This window comes from Balaenoptera musculus, chromosome 12 (genome assembly GCF_009873245.2).
Source record: "Balaenoptera musculus isolate JJ_BM4_2016_0621 chromosome 12, mBalMus1.pri.v3, whole genome shotgun sequence".
In the NCBI taxonomy this organism is placed as follows: domain Eukaryota; kingdom Metazoa; phylum Chordata; class Mammalia; order Artiodactyla; family Balaenopteridae; genus Balaenoptera; species Balaenoptera musculus.
The window spans coordinates 27,781,076-27,800,948 of NC_045796.1; the positions used below are offsets into that span (position 1 = coordinate 27,781,076).

At 39.4% G+C, this 19,873-nt stretch overlaps 1 protein-coding gene across 6 annotated transcripts in view; it reads left to right on the forward strand.

Annotated features, from left to right (window-relative positions):
• MAP7 (microtubule associated protein 7) overlaps window positions 1–4,476 on the forward strand; it is a 164,190-nt gene extending 159,714 nt beyond the window's left edge. For 5 of the 6 annotated variants that reach the window (XM_036871374.1, XM_036871377.1, XM_036871372.1 and 2 more), the window contains one exon: window positions 1,617–4,476. In XM_036871374.1, coding sequence (XP_036727269.1) covers window positions 1,617–1,627 — 11 coding nt within the window. In that variant the 3' untranslated portion in view covers window positions 1,628–4,476. The remainder of the gene's footprint in view (window positions 1–1,616) is intronic. The other variant, XM_036871373.1, reaches the window with a different exon arrangement.
• The last annotated feature ends 15,397 nt before the right edge of the window (window positions 4,477–19,873 follow it).

Here is a 19,873-nt window from a genome sequence, read left to right on the forward strand (position 1 = left end):
GCCCCTCTTGTTCTCCCACTCAGTGTAGAAATTCGGTCCGCAGCACCCACTGGGTATCCATGGGCCTCTCCTCACGGAGCGGCACTCATTGCCCAGTGGCAGTGCTTCATATTGCGTGCCCAGAACACGCTTCATATTAAGACAAACAACCGTAACTGAGTGGCCATTGAACCTAGTTCTGTCCACTAGAGAAAAGGTTTGTTTGGTTTCTATTCCATCTTTCTCAGCTCTTCAGATATATTAAGACTGCCAACATGTTCTCCCACCATTTTTCTCTCGTTTGGGTTTAGCAACCTGCGATAATATACTATTGTCCTTTTTAAATGTAGTAAGATAGTTACAATTTAAGGTAATGTGACTAATATTCCAGACTAGGAGCATACTGAGCCCAAGGGCCTTCCATCCCTTGTTGAGTGACCGTAGCTATTGAAACTGCAAGTGACTCTCTTATACCCTGTCTCTGGAACTCACACTTAACCTGAAGTCATTGTGCAAAAAGAACAATAGCTTTACAGGACCCAGAGAAATAACAACATAAAAAAATTACCAACGCAGTGCTCATAGTAACTCAACAGCACAGTCCCGTCAGTGTCAAGAACAAGTGGGATAATCCAGCTCCATCTCTTTTCAAACCTCTTTGATTTCTATCAGCTTCTCTCCCAGCACCTCACTTTCATGTATTGACTAGCATCTTTTTATACTGTTATGAAGAGAGCCAAGCAAATTCAGGATGTTTATAGATGAGTCGGTAACGCATTATTTGTGGTCAAATTGTTTTGTCATTTAGATTCCATCTGTGCACTTTTAACATATTTCCCACTTTAAAACTGGTTGGAAAAGCCAACTTTGAACCTCCTATCCAAATGAAGCTAGTCTTTTTTCCTTCTCTAATATACTGACCTGGGGAGTGTAACTTCCCTTTAGTGATCTACTTTTCTAGATTGTAAAAGGAAGAAGGTCCAGCTGTCAATGGAAGCTATAAAGCCTGACATTCTGACTCTTAAGCCTTTGAGGACAATCTGATTACCTGTGTGTTGGTGGAAACATTCCTGGTGCAGCTTCCTGCTTTGTCGTGTCACAGATTCAGAGAGATGGAAGGAACATTCAGATGACTTCCTGCTTCATTCACCAGGCTTTAAATCACCTTTTGATGTACCTGTCATTTCATTCTCACTCTTCCATACCTTATCTAGGAACATAGTCCAGTGTCTGTGATATTAAGTGGTGTTAGGGTTCTTTTGTGGTCATGACTACTTATCAACCAACATTTATTTAACCTCCAACATATGGTTGGAACCCGAAGTATCAGGTACTGAGGATTCAAGACAAATGAATGTAAAGTCCGTATTCTCAAAGAAAAGTACAGTTGACTTACGCAGTTTGGAAAAGGAAATGATATATAGCCTAAGTTAAAGAAAAGGACATGTTTTCCTGCTAGTGGTAGAATTCACTTACATATAAGACCACGGATCCTGATAAAATTGCCTATTCTTATATAAGACAATGTATATAAAAGCATGGTAAAATTTTAGGAATGTAAGATATTACTGTAGTATTCTTTAAGATTTTAGATAGATGTCATATTAATCTGTTCTTTTTTCTGTCTCCTAATATAGAAGTTATATGAGCATTTCTTCTGAAGAACCAAAGCAGAAATTTAATAAGAATTTCTACAATTAATGGAATTCCTTCCATGCTACAAAGGAGCATCTCCCCTTCCTCCAGTTTTCTAAAGATTTCTTGACCATCATTTTGAAAAGACTTTATTAAAACCAGCTAAAGACAATAGACTGGATAGCTTTTCTAATAATTTTCGCCAATAGAGAAAAAGAAATCCTCCCTTGTTCTTCAGTACTTTAAAATGGCTTTTTCCAGTGTGCTCCTTCTTAGGAAATCAATATTTTTCTGCATTCTCTAAAAGATGAGAGCATTTGGCTGTAAAAGAAATGGGCCGAGTAGGCATGATTTTTCACATAGATATTTTGGACTTTAAAAGCTAACATGTAAAATTGGCACAAAAATTTTTACCTTTTACAGTGTAATACTTGAAATATAAGTACCTCTTGGTTCAACAAGTAGAGTGAATAGGAGAGATGTTTAAATGAAGCCTGTTTGTTTAAATATTATTTAATAGAGCGAAGAGCTCTATTTGTAGAGGCAGATTACAAGGTTCTTGTAAATGCAACTTGTACATGGACATTCTGCAAACCCCACTGTCCCATTCTTCTTGCATCTCCTTTTGCAAAACATACTCAACAATTTTAAAATGTGAAAAAAAAAACATTATTTTTTCAGAGCAAGAAAATAATTTACTGTCCTCTTAAATAATGTATTTATAAAGTTTTTTCAGATAAACTAATCAAATAAATTAGAACAATGTGACAACATTGCAGAATTTGATTTATGAGATGCATTCCTTATGTTACCATGAGAGAATGTTGTTGATGATTCAGGGCTATTTCTGAAGTCTGTTTATTGCTGCTGTCCCCAGTGATGATGGGACTTACCTTTGCCTTACCTGATCACAAATTATTTGGAGGTGGGGGAGAATAAAGATTTAATATTTCTTTAAATAAAAAAGAGAATTTGGTTTTGCTCGTTTAAGAGCAATGAAAAAATGATGGAATGTGGACTGCGTTTGGCACCCAGGACACTGCAGGATGAGACCTTCATGAAGGTCCTTGTTCTGCGGGGCACCCATCAGCTTTCACCCTTCATCCTTCTTCGCTTTCGCTGCTGAGCTTGGCTGTACAGACTTGCACTTTCATTTGATCATATAAATTCAATTTTATTTTACCACTTGAGAGACTACTAATAACTAAATACTGAAGGAGAGAGAACACTGAGGGAACGCATTTTTTTTATTATGGAGTGTTTAAAAAAGGTAAACTTCTGCCCCTAGAATGTGTGGGATTGATTAGATTGAATGAGGGGCTGTTCATTTATTGGACCATTTCCTTAAAATCCAAGCATACCGTCTTTAGTAACAGCTGTAATTTGTTAAAAACATTAATTTGGGGTTTTTCCCTATTCTCAGTTGTCCATGTACACATAGTCATATTAAAAGAAAAATCTGTTCAACCAAATTGTTTTTTTTTTTTTTTTAATCGACCTAGCATGAAACACCAAATAAAATGTGTTTGACATATTTTTACTTTTAGGTTTCTCATATGTTATAACTTCACTTAGGTTGATTCTTGAGTTTTCAAATTGTTCTTCATTTAACCTCAACCAGCTTCCTCTGAACAGGCATACAGAATAGGTTGATTTCAAATTTAGAGCAGGAGTTCTGTTTTGGCTAGGTTTTCCTTTTTTCATTTATATTTAACTTAAGCAATCATTAGCAAACTGAATGCCTGTACGTAATCAAGTTTTAATTAGAAGTGGTAGAAAATTGTTAACTCTATTTTGTTAACTACACTGCCAGAGGATGACCTTGACCTTTACAATGGCTAGAATGCTTTCTGTCCAGCCCTTGAAGATCAGTATTCACCTACTGATCTTAAAGAGGTCCTCAGTGGGCACTACATTAAGGGAAGGTCTCAGGGATCAAATATGACCCTCTCCACGGAATGAGGGTGCATGGGCTTTTAGTTTCCTTTTCCACAACATTGCAGTCTGTTTTAGGCCAATTTAATCACCAGTCACAAGTTCATTTGGTAGATACCTTCCAGTAAAAGCTGGCAGCTAAGGCTATATGTTTCCTCCTGCATAACGTCACTACCTGGTGGTATATTATGATAAAAGCAAATCTAAAACAGAGTTTTAGGGGGAGAGTGAGGGAATAAGGAGGCTGAGCAGACTCTCAGTAGAGCCAGAGAGGTGAAAAACTACAGAAAGCTGGAAGAGAGGCGCTGGTCCATGAGAAACTCATCTGGGTTTGTTGTGTTATCAAAGTTGGGCTCCTACCGTCTTGCAGAGGGTGGGAGATGGGGCCCTGTCTTCAGGTGTCGGCTGGAACAGTGTTTCTCATCCCTGCCTTTGCTCATGCTGTTCCCTCTGCTAATAATACTCTCCACTTCATATGAATGTTTGGAGGATTCCATGAGGTCTAGCATATAAAGATCTTAGCACCATGCTTAACCCATAGTAAGCATTCCGTATTTATTAACTAAATAAAAAGACTCATCCTTCAATATTCAGCTTGTGTTTCTCCCTCCAAGAAACCTACTTTCCTCCCAGAGTCTCACTCTAGGTTAGGTGCCCTTCCTCTTTTCTAATGCTAACTCTCTGAATATGCCTCTATCATTGTGCTTGCCACAATCTATTACATTTATATTCATGATTCTCTCCCCCACTAGACTGAATCCTTGAGGGGGAAGACTTTTATTCATCTTTGTACAGTATTCCCAAATGTCCAGTGTGGTACCTGGTACCCATTAGGGACTTAGCAATGTTAATTGTTATAATGGATGGATGCTTGCACGCATGCATGAAATCCTCATCTTGACTTTTTGACAGCTTTTGAATTATTGATTAGCCCTTTATTCTTTTTTTTTTTTTTTTTTTAATTTATTTATTTATTTATTTATTTATGGCTGTGTTGGGTCTTCGTTTCTATGCAAGGGCTTTCTCTAGCTGTGGCAAGCGGGGGCCACTCCTCATCGCGGTGCGCGGGCCTCTCACTGTCGCGGCCTCTTGTTGCGGAGCACAGGCTCCAGATGCGCAGGCTCAGTAGTTGTGGCGCACGGGCTTAGTTGCTCCGCGGCATGTGGGATCTTCCCAGACCAGGGCTCGAACCCGTGTGCCCTGCATTGGCAGGCAGATTCTCAACCACTGCGCCACCAGGGAAGCCCCAGCCCTTTATTCTTGAATATCCTTTCTCCAGTGGATTTTGTATCAAATCAGAGGTCAGTTGCAGACAACAGAAACCACCACAGTATTTTCAGCGGAGGGAGATTTAAACACTGTTAAAATTGTTGGAAGGACTGAAGAGCATGCTCTAGACTGGGCCCTCAGGAATGACTCCCAGATCACAGCAGATAGGACCCACTAGGAGAGCTACTACCTCTCCCACTCAGGAAGATGAGAATTCAGGAAGCCACCCCTGGAACCACTGAACATATTGCCTTTGCTGAGATCCAGAGATCAGGAAGCCACCACAACTGAACTTTCTCCTAGAGCCACACAAGCAACACATGGATTCCCAGGCCTTTGCCTCTTGTCCCTCGGGAAGCTGATGCGGGAATGCTGAACACTGGCCAGGAAGGGCAGAGGGAGCCAACAGTCCCATGACCTTCTTGCCAGCAGAAGCAGCCCAAAAGTGCTATCTACATCTTTCAAGCCTCACTCACATCACCCAATTCTCAGAACCTGCATCACATCCAGACCCTCTGTTTGCAAGGAAACCTGGGGAATGTAGTTTTCAGTCTTAACACTGCAGAAAGACATCCTAGACTCACGGTGGATTGGATGTTAAGACAGCCCCCAGAGATGAATGGATAAAGAAGATGTGGCATATATATACAATGGAATATTACTCAGCCATAAAAAGGAACGAAACTGAGTTATTTGTAGTGAGGTGGATGGACCTAGAGTCTGTCATACAGAGTGAAGTAAGTCAGAAAGAGAAAAACAAATACCGTATGTTAACACATATATATGGAATCTAAAAAAAAGAAAAGAAAAGAAAAGAAAATGGTCAGAAGAACCTAGGGGCAAGACGGGAATAAATATGCAGACCTACTAGAGAATGGACTTGAGGACACAGGGAGGGTGAAGGGGAAGCTGGGACAAAGTGAGAGAGTGGCCTGGACATATATACACTACCAAACATAAAATAGATAGCTAGTGGGAAGCAGCCGCATAGCACAGGGAGATCAGCTCGGTGCTTTGTGACCACCTAGAGGGGTGGGATAAGGAGGGTGGGAGGGAGGGAGACGTAAGAGGGAAGAGATGTGGGGATATATGTATATGTATAACTGATTCACTTTGTTATAAAGCAGAAACTGACACACCATTGTAAAGCAATTATACTCTAATAAAGATGTTAAAAAAAAAAAAAAAAGACAGCCCCCAGGATCCTCCACAGCTCCTGTGGCCCTGCCGCTGTCCTGGCCCTCCTCAGCCCCAACTCTATCCTCTTCACTGAGTCTTCCTTTTCTTCCCAGCACCCCACCCAATATGATTTTACCTTTATGTTGTCTTATGTCCACTATTTCTTGCTAAATGCTGGCCACTTCTTTTGAAATAAAGTCTACCTTTACGGTCCTACTCTCATCATCTTCATTTCTACTCCGATCACATTCATATCTAACGCATGGACCATGCTCACAAGCTTTTGTTTCCTCATAGCTGTCAGCTGATGAAGGTTTTTTTTGTTTTTTGGGGTTTTTTGGCTGCTCCACGCGGCTTACAGAATCTTAGTTCCCCGAACAGGGATTGAATCCAGACCCACAGCTGTGAAAGCGCTGAGTCCTAACCACTGGACCGCCAGGGAATTCCCTGAAGGTCTTTAAAAGGCAATTCATCAACCAGTTTTGACTCAAAGTAGATGATTACTCCAGATCAGGAAAAGATGACATAACATCTAACACAATTTTCCCTTTACGTTCAACAGAGACCAAGAAAGTCAGGTATGAATAGTCAGGTTTTTATGTGCTAAGTACAGTTTCTTTCTCTCATATGGAGATATGAGTAATAAAAATGTTTTTACGATTTGTCTTATCTCTAAGCTTTAATGAATTTTGAAGCTTATTGGTAATTGTCTTTCCAAAATTGTACCCTGGCCTAGAAAGTTAGAGAAAATTTCCTATATTAAGTAGAAAATACAATTATAGTTAAAATAGCTCTCATTCATTGTGTATTTACTATGTGCTCGTCACTGTGTTAACGGCTATTATACTTTAGCTCCTTTAACTCCTTTAATCCTCACAGCACACTCTTGAGGTTGATACTATTATCCTCTGAGACTTAGAGAGGTAAAGAATTCTTTGAAAATCACACAGCTGATAAGTACACTGCCAGGACTAGAGCCCAGGTCTGCTTCCAGGGCCCAAGTTCACATCCACTGCTCCGTCTATGATGTGACCTCTAAAATGAGTTCATTGAAATCAATGTGCTCTGTATGTGAAGGGAATTACTGCTTTAGTTTAACAGTAAACTCTCAAGAGGGGAAAAAAAGGAAGATGCATCTTCTTTATCATTGATTAAACAGAGATCGACAAATAAGTAAATATATTTGGAGATAATTGGAGTAAGGTTCTTCATTCTCAGAATAGTTACAAATATGGAAACCCAGTGGTGTTGAACTAGATTTGGAGGTATTGATGTGAATGCATAGTATCTAAGATAAATAGATAGATAGATGAGATTTCTGTACATATATATGTATATGCATACATTTATTTCTTAGCTCTGCCTACTGAGAGGACCTAGTAGCAATGACAATCTATTAGCAATGATCACATCTAGGGCCTAGATATTGGTTACTAAATATCATCTTCCACTAAAAGGAAAGAGGGGTCTTTAAAGAAATGGCTGCTTGCAGGGCAAGGGCAGGGAAAGTACAAGATGAGTTTGATATATCTTATGCCCCATAAAGTGGGCAAGTGCCTTAAGAATTATGGGAACATGTCAAAAGGATACAGGACCCAGTTTGAAAGGCCTTCCACTGGCCAAATCTAGGACAACTTGAGCATCAAAATAATAATGATAGTCATAGATTGTGACCCATTAAATAAAAGAGAAACTAATGAGGCCATACTGATTAAAAATAGAAGAAAAAACTCTAACTCACAGTCAAATTTCAGGTAATAAATATAGAAAGAATATGGAATCTTAAAATCATCAAATTGCAATTATAATAATAATTGATTCAGGCAATAATCATCAATGAATACCACAAACAGTGGGTGGAAATTTGATGAGGAACAGCATACGTATATAGTCTTAAAGTATCTTTCCACAAAATACCTAATATTATTCATTTAAAAAGTTAAAAAATACTTATTAACGTTAAAGTAGAGAAACCTGTCAAATATCACCGTAAGTGATAAACATTAACACTAGTCCAACTCATGGGCCAGATCCATATATGTATCCTCATATGATACACTGAGGAAACACGGCATTTCGATATACCTGCCCAAAATGCATAACCTAAATTTAATGATGCTGAAACATCAGACGATCCCAAAATAAAGAGCATTTGACAAAGTAACAGGCCTGTACTCTTCAAAATGTTAAGGCCATGAGGGATAAGGAAAGACAGAAACATTTCCAGATCTAAGGAGACTAGAGAGAAAACCTGAGAACTAAATGCAACATATACTCCTTGACTGGCTGCTTTGTCTAAAGAAGACAACATTGGAACAACAGCCAAAACAAATGGGAGGGGGGGTCTGTGAAATAACTGGTGGTGAGTATCAACGTTAATTTCCAGACTGTACTGTCATCAGGTGGGGGAGTACTCTTGTTAGAAATTACAAACTGAAGTATTAAAGAGTAATAGGGAGCAGGTCTGTAAACCTCAAATAGCTTACAGGGGAAATACACGTCACATACATATAATAGGCATTTTATATACGTGTGTGGGTGTGTATCTGTGTGTGCTTATGTACGTATAGAGATCCAGTGATGAGGCAAATGTAAAAAGTTAACTGGGGAATCTCCATGAAGGGTATATGGGCATTCTTTGTGTTGTTTCTGTAATTTTTCTAGAATTTGAAATTATTCCAAATGAAAAATGTTTAAATACATGTACATAACTTTGGGATGATCTCTGTTCCTTCTGCCTGACATTAGCACAGAAAATATGATAACTGTAACCTAGCTTAAGGATCTCATTCACGGCTGTGCCATGAACCAGCACTACGACCGCGAGGTGAGTCAAGGAGTAACAGTGGCTTCTATCTATTGAAGTCTTACTCTACGTGGAGACAGTGCCCAAACCGCCTTATACATAGTACACATCTTCCCGACAAAGCCCAGAGGCTTGGGGGCCTCAGCACCTCGCCCAGGCCCACCCAGCTGAAAGGGGCAGGGGCAGGCTCTGAATTCGGGCCTGCCTCGTGCACAGCTCAGGCTACAGCCGCTCTGCTACCCTAGTTTATAAAAAGACAAAGTTGCACTAAATGCCTGCTAAACTTCTTTTTAGCCCTGAGATACTATAAGGCACATTTCCAGGTTTCTTTTTTGGAGATTGTGATTCTTTTGGTGTGGTGGTGAGGGTGTCCTGGGTGACTCTTAGAATGAGACTTGCTGGGGTCATGTGTGTGTGACGGCTCGGCCAGGGCTAATTTGTTTGAGGTGACATCTGGACCCTTAGCTTGGTGTTTTCTCTTGACCTGCATGTAGGTGACCAGTATCCCCCTCTCAGCCATCCTTTGCTGCACAGCACACTTCTGGAGCTAAAACATCAGAGCTGCTCTCTATGAGAAAATCAGGTCGTGTCCATGATTTATGTGCAGTGACCACACATCCTGGTTTGCTGGAACAGTCCTCATTTAGCCTGCTCTCCTGGGATAGGTACTATGAGCTCCCCTTTTTTCTCTTCCAAGGGTCTCTGTTTGGACACAGGTCCTATCATCAGGCTGCTGAAGCCCTTCTGCCTGGTCTGGCTGTCAGAGCCTCTCATAGGCAGTCTGTCTCCTGTGCAGCCGGTCTGTCCCCATCTCTAATCAGTGGATCTCTGACCAGACCAGGTTGCACTTTGTCCGCAAGGCTTTAAGGAACCACTAGACCATGGGAGTCATTTATAGTTTCACTAAACACGGTATAGATCCTTCAGAGCTTCATGCATTCTCTTAAAATCACCTACATACAGATATTGCTCATCAAGTCAAATTTTCAAGCCCAATACTTTCCTTGCCAAAGACAGTATATGTTTATGTAAAGCCTAAGCGCTTCGTGCCGATGGTTTGTCTTCGTATCATGACCATTTGACTATGAAATATAATTCTTTATAGTCTTGCAGCTCAGACTGGGTTCTCAGCCTGCTCCCTGGTCCTCTCTTGATAATGACATCATCACTCACTCTCCAGCTGGAAATGACAAGGGTTTCCATGACAAAACAAACAGACTCTGCTGGCAGAGGCTTTTGTATGTGGGTGTATATATCCTCTGTGCCTCTGACTCTCAGGGTTGATGAAATGGGCCTCTCTAACAGCCTGGAAATAATAGTAAAATGCAGATGTCACAGGCGATATGATAAGATTTTTTTAAAAATTATTTTTGGCTGCATTGGGTCTTTGTTGCTGCATGTTGGCTTTCTCTAGTTGCGGCGAGCGGGGGCTGCTCTTCGTTGCAGTGCACGGGCTTCTCGTTGCAGTGGCTTCTCTTGTTGTGGAGCACCGGCTCTAGGCGCGCGGGCTTCAGTAGTTGCAGCACGCGAGCTCTAGAGCGCGGGCTCAGTAATTGTGGCGCACGGGCTTAGTGTTCCATGGCATGTGGGATCTTCCCAGACCAGGGCTCGAACCCGTGTCCCCTGCATTGGCAGGCGGATTCTTAACGACTGCGCCACCAGGGAAGTCCCAAGATATTTTTTAAACATACATCAAAGCAATAAGGCCTTGAAAAGAGGTAATTATTTAAGCTTCTTAGGCCCGAAGAATCCAGATGTTTAATTATAAAATGTTTTCTTCCAGTTCTAGATATAAGCTCTCCTGGTAACATTGAACTCTGCTAAAGAATATGATTTGTCCTTCTCTTCCTTAGCCCTATTTTTTTTTTTACAAATCAAAATGTGACGAGAGCCATTTAAGTGAGCAGAGGGTCAATAACATGAATAATAGCAACTATTTGTGAAGGGCTGATTCTGCCTGCATCAGACTCAGGGACTTAACATGCATCATTTTGAATCCCCCCACCAGCTGGCGGAGGTAGGTATCGTTATTCTTATTTTAGAGATGAAGAAACAGGGTAGTGCCAGAGCTGGGATTGAATCCACATCGTCTTGACTCCAAAACCTATGTTTCATCTACAAAACACTGCCCAAGGAAAGTTATGTCAATAAACTTTACAGTTAATGCTCACTATTTGGGCTTGACGTTTTAAGGATGGGTTGGAAAAGGAATGGAAAAAATAGATTTGGGAACTAAAGCACCCATGAGCCTTATCTTCCTGTACCAATTGCAGCCCTAAGATAACTTAATGAATAAAGCCAGCACATAAAATCAACAGTCATGGGCTATAAATATTAACTTTATTCCCCATTTTGTTCTCTCCATGCTGTTCCCATGGAGACATAGCTCCTCAATTTATCTGGAATTCAAACCGCCCAGGGGATGTGACTGTGAGAGCTTTGAGAGAGGCCCAGTAAGAGGCAGGCGCTGTGTAAAGCTTCAACCCCTGCCTGAGTTCACTCAGCCCCTCTCTTTCTCACTCTTTCTCCCTTTCCCATTTTCATTAGAAACTGATGGTGAGATGGATTCTCTAATGAGATATGGACTCAATAAAATTCTTCTCCATCTGTAAACATTCTCAGGGAGAAAAAGAAACCTCTATGGTGACCGGCCATTTGTAGGCAAGCCTACAGACACCTTTCTGCAAAGCTATCCTCTCAGGGGTAGAAACCATCCCTAGATCTGGTAGACATTACTGATACCCACAGGGTCTAATTAGACATTCCACACCCACACTGGGCACTGGCTTAATTAAAACATTTATGCTGCCATTTTAACATTGAGATATATTTCATTCCCTGCAAACAGTACAGATTCTTGAAAAAAAAAATCACTTTCAGATGGTCTAACGTGCCATCAGATGCTGCCCTGTGTTTTTATCTCAAATGAGATTTCTAATTTGGCCATTCTGGCGCTATTTTCTTGTTTCTCAAGATAGGTATGGGGGGGGTAAACTTAGGTCAAAAAAAATTTTGCTGTCCCTCAAAGGGTCAATACTCAGTAAATTTTGAAAATGAAAAATTCTTGATAGACAAGTGAATGACAAAAAACATTAGTATTGAAAAGCAAAATCTAATGACAGTGATAAATAAAAGTCAAATTGAATTATCTTGAAGGAAAAACTATAACTCATTCCTATCTTCATTTTCCTTTTTGGTTTCTCTCTTTTTTCTTGTCTTCATAAACTTACAAAGAAGACTTCTATGAATTTGTGATTGAAGTTCCTACCCCTTCTTTGCCTTGCCTGTAGAATAAACTACCTTAAAATGGAAAGGGGTGGGAATCAAAGTTTAGTCCTCACCTCATATATGAATATCTCATGAATAGGAAAATAAAAAGTAATCATAGCTTTTACAGGTTGAAGGCTGGCTGTGTCTGCTACGAGCCTGGCTTTTAAACTATTCATCTGCATTTCTCATTGAATTCTCACAGCATTCTTGCAAGATAGGCAATAGTAGAGCCATTTATCATTTTGCAAAAGAAGAAACAGGCTCAGAAAAATTAAGGAACCTACCCAAATCTCACATTTGGTAAAAGCCAGAGGCAGGATTGAAACCTAGGTGTATCTCATTCTAAATGTTACATTTTTTCTATTACTCCATGCTGTCCCTCAACTGCTGTACTTAGGCATCCAAACTATAAGAAACATGGTGATAGAGTGAAAGTGTTTCTTTAAACCTTAAAACCAGGTATGTTTAAAGGGAATAGACTTGGAAGATTTTCTTCTAACATGACAAAGTGCCTGGGACAAAATAGGAGTGAAACGAAACTTAGTTCCTCTTCCCTCAGAGAGAGTAACTTAACTTGTACTAGAAATTTCCACCAATATATTTTATTTTATTTTTTTCCCTTTTTTTGAAATTTTTATTCAAACAAGTAGAAAGGGGCTTAAAATTAAACAAAGTACATTTTTTTGGTCATATATATACATGGAAGAATTTCAGTGCCTTGTTGCAATATATTTTAACATGCACCTGCATTGGCTTGAAAGTCTTCTCACTACAGGCTGGCAGAGCAATTCTGTGGAAAATACTGGCACACACCATTCACTGCCCTGCTTTCCCCCTCTATCCATACCTCCTCATATCCCTTCCTCCGAGCCCTAATCCTATTCAAGGCCACAGATAATGGGATTAAAGGAAACAGCCAGCCAAGAAATCCTTTCTAACCTTCAATTTTTTTTTAAATTATTTATTTATTTTTGGCTGTGTTGGGTCTTCGTTTCTGTGTGAGGGCTTTCTCTAGTTGTGGCAAGTGGGGACCACTCTTCATCGCGGTGCGCGGGCCTTTCACTATCGCAGCCTCTCTTGTTGCGGAGCACAGGCTCCAGACGCGCAGGCTCAGTAGTTGTGGCTCACGGGCCTAGTTGCTCGGCGGCATGTGGGATCTTCCCAGACCAGGGCTTGAACCCGTGTCCCCTGCATTGGCAGGCGGATTCTCAACCACTGCGCCACCAGGGAAGCCCTAACCTTCATGTTAACGCTGGGCATTTTCTGAACACAGCATATAATCTTTATTAAGTACTGGATGCCCTTGTCATGGCTCCTTCTATACTGAGATTTATCCTCTCTGGAAATGTATGACAAACTGCAGAAGGAGAGAGAAAGAATATAAACGGGGTGAATGTGTTATTCCAGCTTTCTGCCTAACTGAAAAACAACCAAACTTCCACAATTACATCAGGTAATACTGGCTGCTTCGAATCACATGCTATGCAAATGTGTGTATTTTTCAAAGACCAGATCTGTACTGTTTAGAGGACCCATAAGACTTTGAAGTAAGCACAATTTTGTTCTAGTCATTAATAGGACCCCAGGGTACCAAAGGCCTGTTCAACACGGGCTCTAATGTTTCTCAGCAGTTCTGTGAGGAGGCTTGTCCCTTGAAATACGTATTGCTTGTTGAGGGTTATTTCAAATGAAAAGTCTGTGTCCTTCTTTTATTCTTACAACCATATCATCATCAATTTTTCTTCTCCTCCTTCTCTTCTTCCTCCTTTTTCTCTTCTCCCTCAAATTTTATTGAACTCCTTTATACCATGTAGTTAATATTTATTGATTGTAGTTTGCACCATTGCTCTATTTACCTACATCCCTCCATTCTTATATCTTCTCACAAAGGAATATCTTGTTAAGACTTTCTGCAGGCTAACTAAAAACAATCTTTTTAATTAATGTAAATGTTCAACCTTATTTCAGGGAGAAAAATTTCATGACATCTAGCACAACTCTAAACATTTTCAGAATTCACTGCAAAAGCAATGTTTAAAAATCCACAAAGAAAGTGAGTCTCACTATGGAGTAACTAATATACAATATATTTCACTTCAAAAGAAAACCCAAGCTTTTGCTCACTCAGGACTTAAAACTAAGGCTTACACATTTTAAGTGGTTTGTTCTGAGCCGGCCAGGGAATGATCTTATTAGGACATGAAAAGCCTCTTGCATTTAATTCTCACTAGCAGATATCACCCCATCGGGGACCAGTAACTCAGACCCAAATGGGGCCAAATCAGCTCAGTAGGATGGCCTCAGAGCCTTCTGTTCTTAATGCTGCAAGTCTAAGAGATCTCCAAACCTAGAATCAAACTGGCAGGGATAAACATCCTGTAGGATATTGAGGCCATAGGAAGCCTGAAGCTACCTGTCGTGATTAAGAGTACAGGATTTGGAATTCTGACCCTTGTATTTGAATTCTAACTGTGCCACTAACAAGCTGTCAACTAACTCCTCTGTTCCTGTATTCTCATTTGTAAAATGGGCATAAAAGTAATACCTACTTCCTAGGGTATTATTATTCCTAGGGTGAATAGGGACTAAATGACATGAGATGTGGAATGCATTGATAGTAGTGCTTGACATGAATATTAGCTATTATTATTTTTGCTATTAATATTACTATTATTACGACAGCAAAAGGAAGATTAAAGCTGCTGTGCCAGGCCTGGAGATATAGTATCTGAATTTGTGGGAGTATTTTGCAAGATTCATTAGCTTGGGCAAAGAGCACATACCTGATGGTTTTGCCTTGGGTTTTAAAAGAAAATATATCTTTTAACCTTTTTGTACTGTGACATATAATACACATGCAGAAACATAGGTAAAATATAAATTATAGTGTAAGGAATTATGTTAAATTTAACACCCATGTAAATCTCCCAGGTCAGAGAGGATATTATCAGAACCCCAGAAAACCTCTGCATGCCCTTTCCAAAACACAAATCCCTCCCTCCTCAAAAGTAGCCACTATTTGTACTTAAATATAGTCATCTTTTTGGCTCTCTTTATTCTTTAAACCTAAGCATATGTAAACACTATAGTGTGGTCTTGCTGTCTTTTTACAGCAAATATAAATGGGATTGTACAGTGTGTATATTTCTTTGTTTCTGGTTTCTTTTGATCAACATTGCATTTGTAAGATTCCACATTTTATTTATTTCTGTATTCCACTGGATGAATATGCCACAATGTATGTACTGTTTCTGCTGTTGATGGACATTTGTGTGGTTTCCACTTTGGACATTTGGATATTAAAAATATTACTGTTATCCACACTCTTGAACAGGTGTCTTGGGGTTCACTCACACACATTTTATATACCTGGAGTGGAATTGCTTGATAACAGAAATGCAAATATTCAAATTTAGCTGACAATGCCACGGGTATTTTCTGAGATCAATGTACCATTTACACTCTAATCAACAGTGATGAGAGCTCCTGTTGCTCCACATTCCCACCCCAAACTGGTCTTGTCAGACTTTTTAATTTTAGTCATTCCCGTGGGTATAGAGTGGTATCTCATTTCCTGGATTATTAATGAGACTGAGCACTTCAATTTTTAGCGGCTCTTTGGATATGCATATCTCTTGCCCATTTTTCTTTTGGGTTTTGTCTTTTTCCTACTGATTGGTAGGAGTTCTTACTGTAGTCTGCATGTGATTATTCTTAACAGAGTTTGCTGTAGATTTTTTGTAAATAGACTATCATATAAAGGAAGTTCTCTCATACTACTAAGTCTACTGAAGTTTTTATCATGAATAGATGGTACATAATAAGGGTGGTGATAGAGAATTAAAAAGCAAAAAATGCGTAACAAACAGCTCTGTTATATCTCCAAATTTCCAGAAGGTGGAGGAAGAGAGCCACTAAAAAGACTTCAGCCTAGGATTTCCTGCCTTCCAACACTTATTACCAGTTTGAATTGTGCAGAGAAGTTGGCCTATTTAGCTATTTTATCCTCATTCACTTAACTTGTAGCATTCCCAGGCAGAAATAATCTTCACTAATGCAGCGTTATGTAAGGGATGCTGCTTTCCTGGTTTGATCTCTCTGGGCTTCAATACTCAGGGTGCACTCAATCCATGTAAATATAAAAATACCTTAAGGGGCTCTTTTGCTTTGGAATAATGACAATAGGATTCATTTGAAATGACTGAACTCACATGCTGGAATGAGTAAACAGATGTAAGTAAGTACTGATATATTGCTACACACTTAGTCTGCTCAGCCTGCCATAACAACGTGCCATCGGCTGGATGGCTTGATCAACAGAAAATTTATTTTCTTACAATTCTGGAGGCTGAGCAGTTTAAGATCAGTGTGGCTGGTGTGAGAGCTCTCTTCCCAAGTTGCAGACAGCCACCTTCTTACTGTGTCCTCACACAGCAAACAGGAAGAGCGCTCTCTAGTGTCTCTTCTCATAAGGACACTAATCCCATCACAAGCCTCATTCTCATCACCTCATCTAACCCTCATCTCCCCAAATTCCCATCTTCAAATACAATCACACTGAGGGTTAGAGCTTCAACATGTGAATCTGAAGGGGACACAAACACTTAGTCCATGACAACTAACTGCAAAGGATCTCAGGAAGGAGGTGGTAAAAGCTCTCCGCCCAAATGAAGAGAATTGATGCATTTCTGATCAAGTCTCCATTCTTTTCTTCACTGATCCTCCGCTGTGTATCTGAGCCTATTTTTGTCCTGTTCCATCTGTCCCGAAACTAGAGAACTCCTTTATCAAGGCCCTTCTTACTCAAAATCTGTTATCTTTCTTCTGCCTACTCTCGAACTTCCCTTTAAAACAGTATTTGAATCGCACGATGACTAAGTGGGCTTATTTAGTCCACTAAACTGCAAAATCCAAGCCACCTACTTTTCTTAGTGTTCTGGGACAATAAACTTTTACAGCTTTTTTGTTTTGTTTTACTTGTCTTTTTTAGTTGAATTACAGTGATTTACAATATGGTTCATTTCAGATATACAGCAAAGTGGTTCAGTTATATATGTTTTTTCAGATATTTTCCATTATAGGCTATTACAAGATATTGAATATAGTTCCCTAAACTATACAGTAAATCCTTGTTGCTCATCTATTTTATGTGTAGTGTGTATCTGTTAATTCCATACTCTTAGTTTTTCCCTCCCCACATCCCTTTCCCCTTAGAAAACAAACTTATGGTTACCAATGTCTGTTTTGTAAGTAATTTCATTTGTATTATTTTTTAGATTTCCTATATAAGTGATATCATTTGTCTTTCTGACATACTGCACTTAGTATGATATTCTCTAGGTCTATCCATGTTTCTGCAAATGGCATTTCATTCTTTTTTATAGCTGAGTAATATTCCATTATATTACATTTTCTTTATCTATTCATCTGTTAACGGACACTTAGGTTGCTTCCATGTCTTGGCTATTGAAAATAGTGCTTCTGTGAACACTGGGGTGCATGTATCTTTTTGAATTAGAATTTGTCTTTTCTGGACATATGCCTAGGAGTAGGATTGCTGGATCATATGATAGCTCTATTTTTAAGGAACCTCCATACTCTTCCATAGTGGCTGCACCAATTTACATTCCCACCAACAGCGTAGGAGGGTTCCCTTTCCTCCACACCCTCTCCAGCATTTATTATTTGAGACTTTTTGGTGATGGCCATTCTGATCAGTATGAGGCAATAGCTCATTGTGATTCTGATTTGCTTTTCCCTAATAATTAAGGATGTTGTGCATCTTTTCATATGCCCGTTGGCCATCTGTATGTCTTTGGAGAAATGTCTATTTAGGTCTTCTTCCCATTTTTTGACTGGGTTGTTTTTGTTTTTGAGTTGTATGAGCTGTTAGTATATTTTGGAATTAACCCCTTGTCAGTTGCATCATTTGCAAATATTTTCTCCCATTCCGTAGGTTGTCTTTTCATTCAAGGATACCCATTCTCACCACTTCTTTTCAACATAGTATTGGAAGTCCTAGCCACAGCAATCAGACAAAAAGAAATTAAAAGGTATCCAAATTGGAAGGAAGAGGTAAGACTATTATATACAGATGACATGACATGATATTCTATGTAGAAAACCCTAAAGACTCTACACAAAACTAATAGAACTAATAATGAATTCAGCAAGGTAGTAGGATACAAAATATACAGAGATCTGTTGTGTATCTTTACACTAACAATGAAATATCAGAAAAACTTTTAAAAATCCCATTTAAAATGACATTAAGACAAAACCTCAGAGTAAACCTAATGAAGGAGGTGAAAGACCTATACTCTGAGAACTATAAAACATTATTAATGAAGGAATTGGAAGACGATTCGAAGAAATGGAAAGATATCCCATGCTCTTGGATTGGAAAAATATTGTTAAAATGGCCATAGAACCCAAAGAAATCTACAGATTTAATGTGATCCATATCAAGTTACCCATAACATTTTTCACAGAACTAGAATCCTAAAAATTTATAAGGAACCACAAAAGACCCCAAATTGTCAAAGCAATCCTGAAGAAAAAGAACAAAGCTGGAGGCATAACCTCCCAGACTTCAGAGAATACCACAAAGACATATGGATCAATGGAACAGAATACAGCCCAGAAATAAACCCACACCCTCAGACGCAATGTAGAAAAGAGTCTCTTCAGCAAGGGGTGTTGGGAAAGCTGGACAGCCTCATCTAAGTGAATGAAACTAGAACACTCCCTAACACCATATACAAAAATAAACTCAAAATGGTTTAGAGACCTAAATATAAGACATGGCACCATAAAGCCTCTAGAACATAAGCAAAACATTCTGATATAAATCGTAGCAATATTTTCTTACATCAGTCTCCCAAGGCAAAAGAAACAAGAGCAAAAACAAATGGGACCTAATCAAAATTAAAAGCTATTGTACAGCGAAGGAAACCACGAACAAAATGAAGAGGCAGCCTATGGGGTGGGAGAAAATATTTACAGCTTTTGCTATGGCTAATTTTTTCTTTAAGTTTTTCACTGGACCTTAAAGTTCATACAATTATACTCACTGGTCATGACTCATTCTTATCACTGACCCATGAAAAGGTGCTGTTTCTGGAAAGGAGCTGTCCCCTCTGGCCCTCCCTCTTTTCTCTTTCCCTTCCCTATTCTTTCTACAAATTTTGTTCTTTCTGCTCTCTCTCCCCCCAAAAAGTAAATATTTTTTGGATGGTAACAATCTTTTCCTGATTATGTCCTACTGGGAAAACTGCCACCTCTTTTTTTTTTTTTAATTTTTATTGGAGTACAGTTGCTTCACAATGTTGTGTTAGTTTCTACTGTATAGCAAAGTGAATCAGCCACATGTATATACACATCCCCTCTTTTTTGGATTTCCCCCCAATCTAGGTCACCACAGAGCACTGAGTAGAGTTCCCTGTGCTACACAATAGGTTCTAGCCGGTCATCTATTTTATACATGGTATCAATAGTGTATATATGTCAATCCCAATCTCCCAATTCTCCCACGCCCCCCATTCCCCCTGGTATCCATACATCTGTTCTCTACGTCTGCGTCTCTGTTTCTGCTTTGTAAATAAGATTGTCTATACCAATTTTCTCAGATTCCACATATATGCGTTTATATGATAGTTGTTTTTCTGTGACATATTTCACTCTGTATGACAGTCTCCAGGTGTATCCATGTCCCTACAAATGACCCAGTTTCATTCCTTTTTGTGGCTGAGCAACATTCCATTGTATCTATGTAGCGCATCTTCCCCAACCATTCCTCTG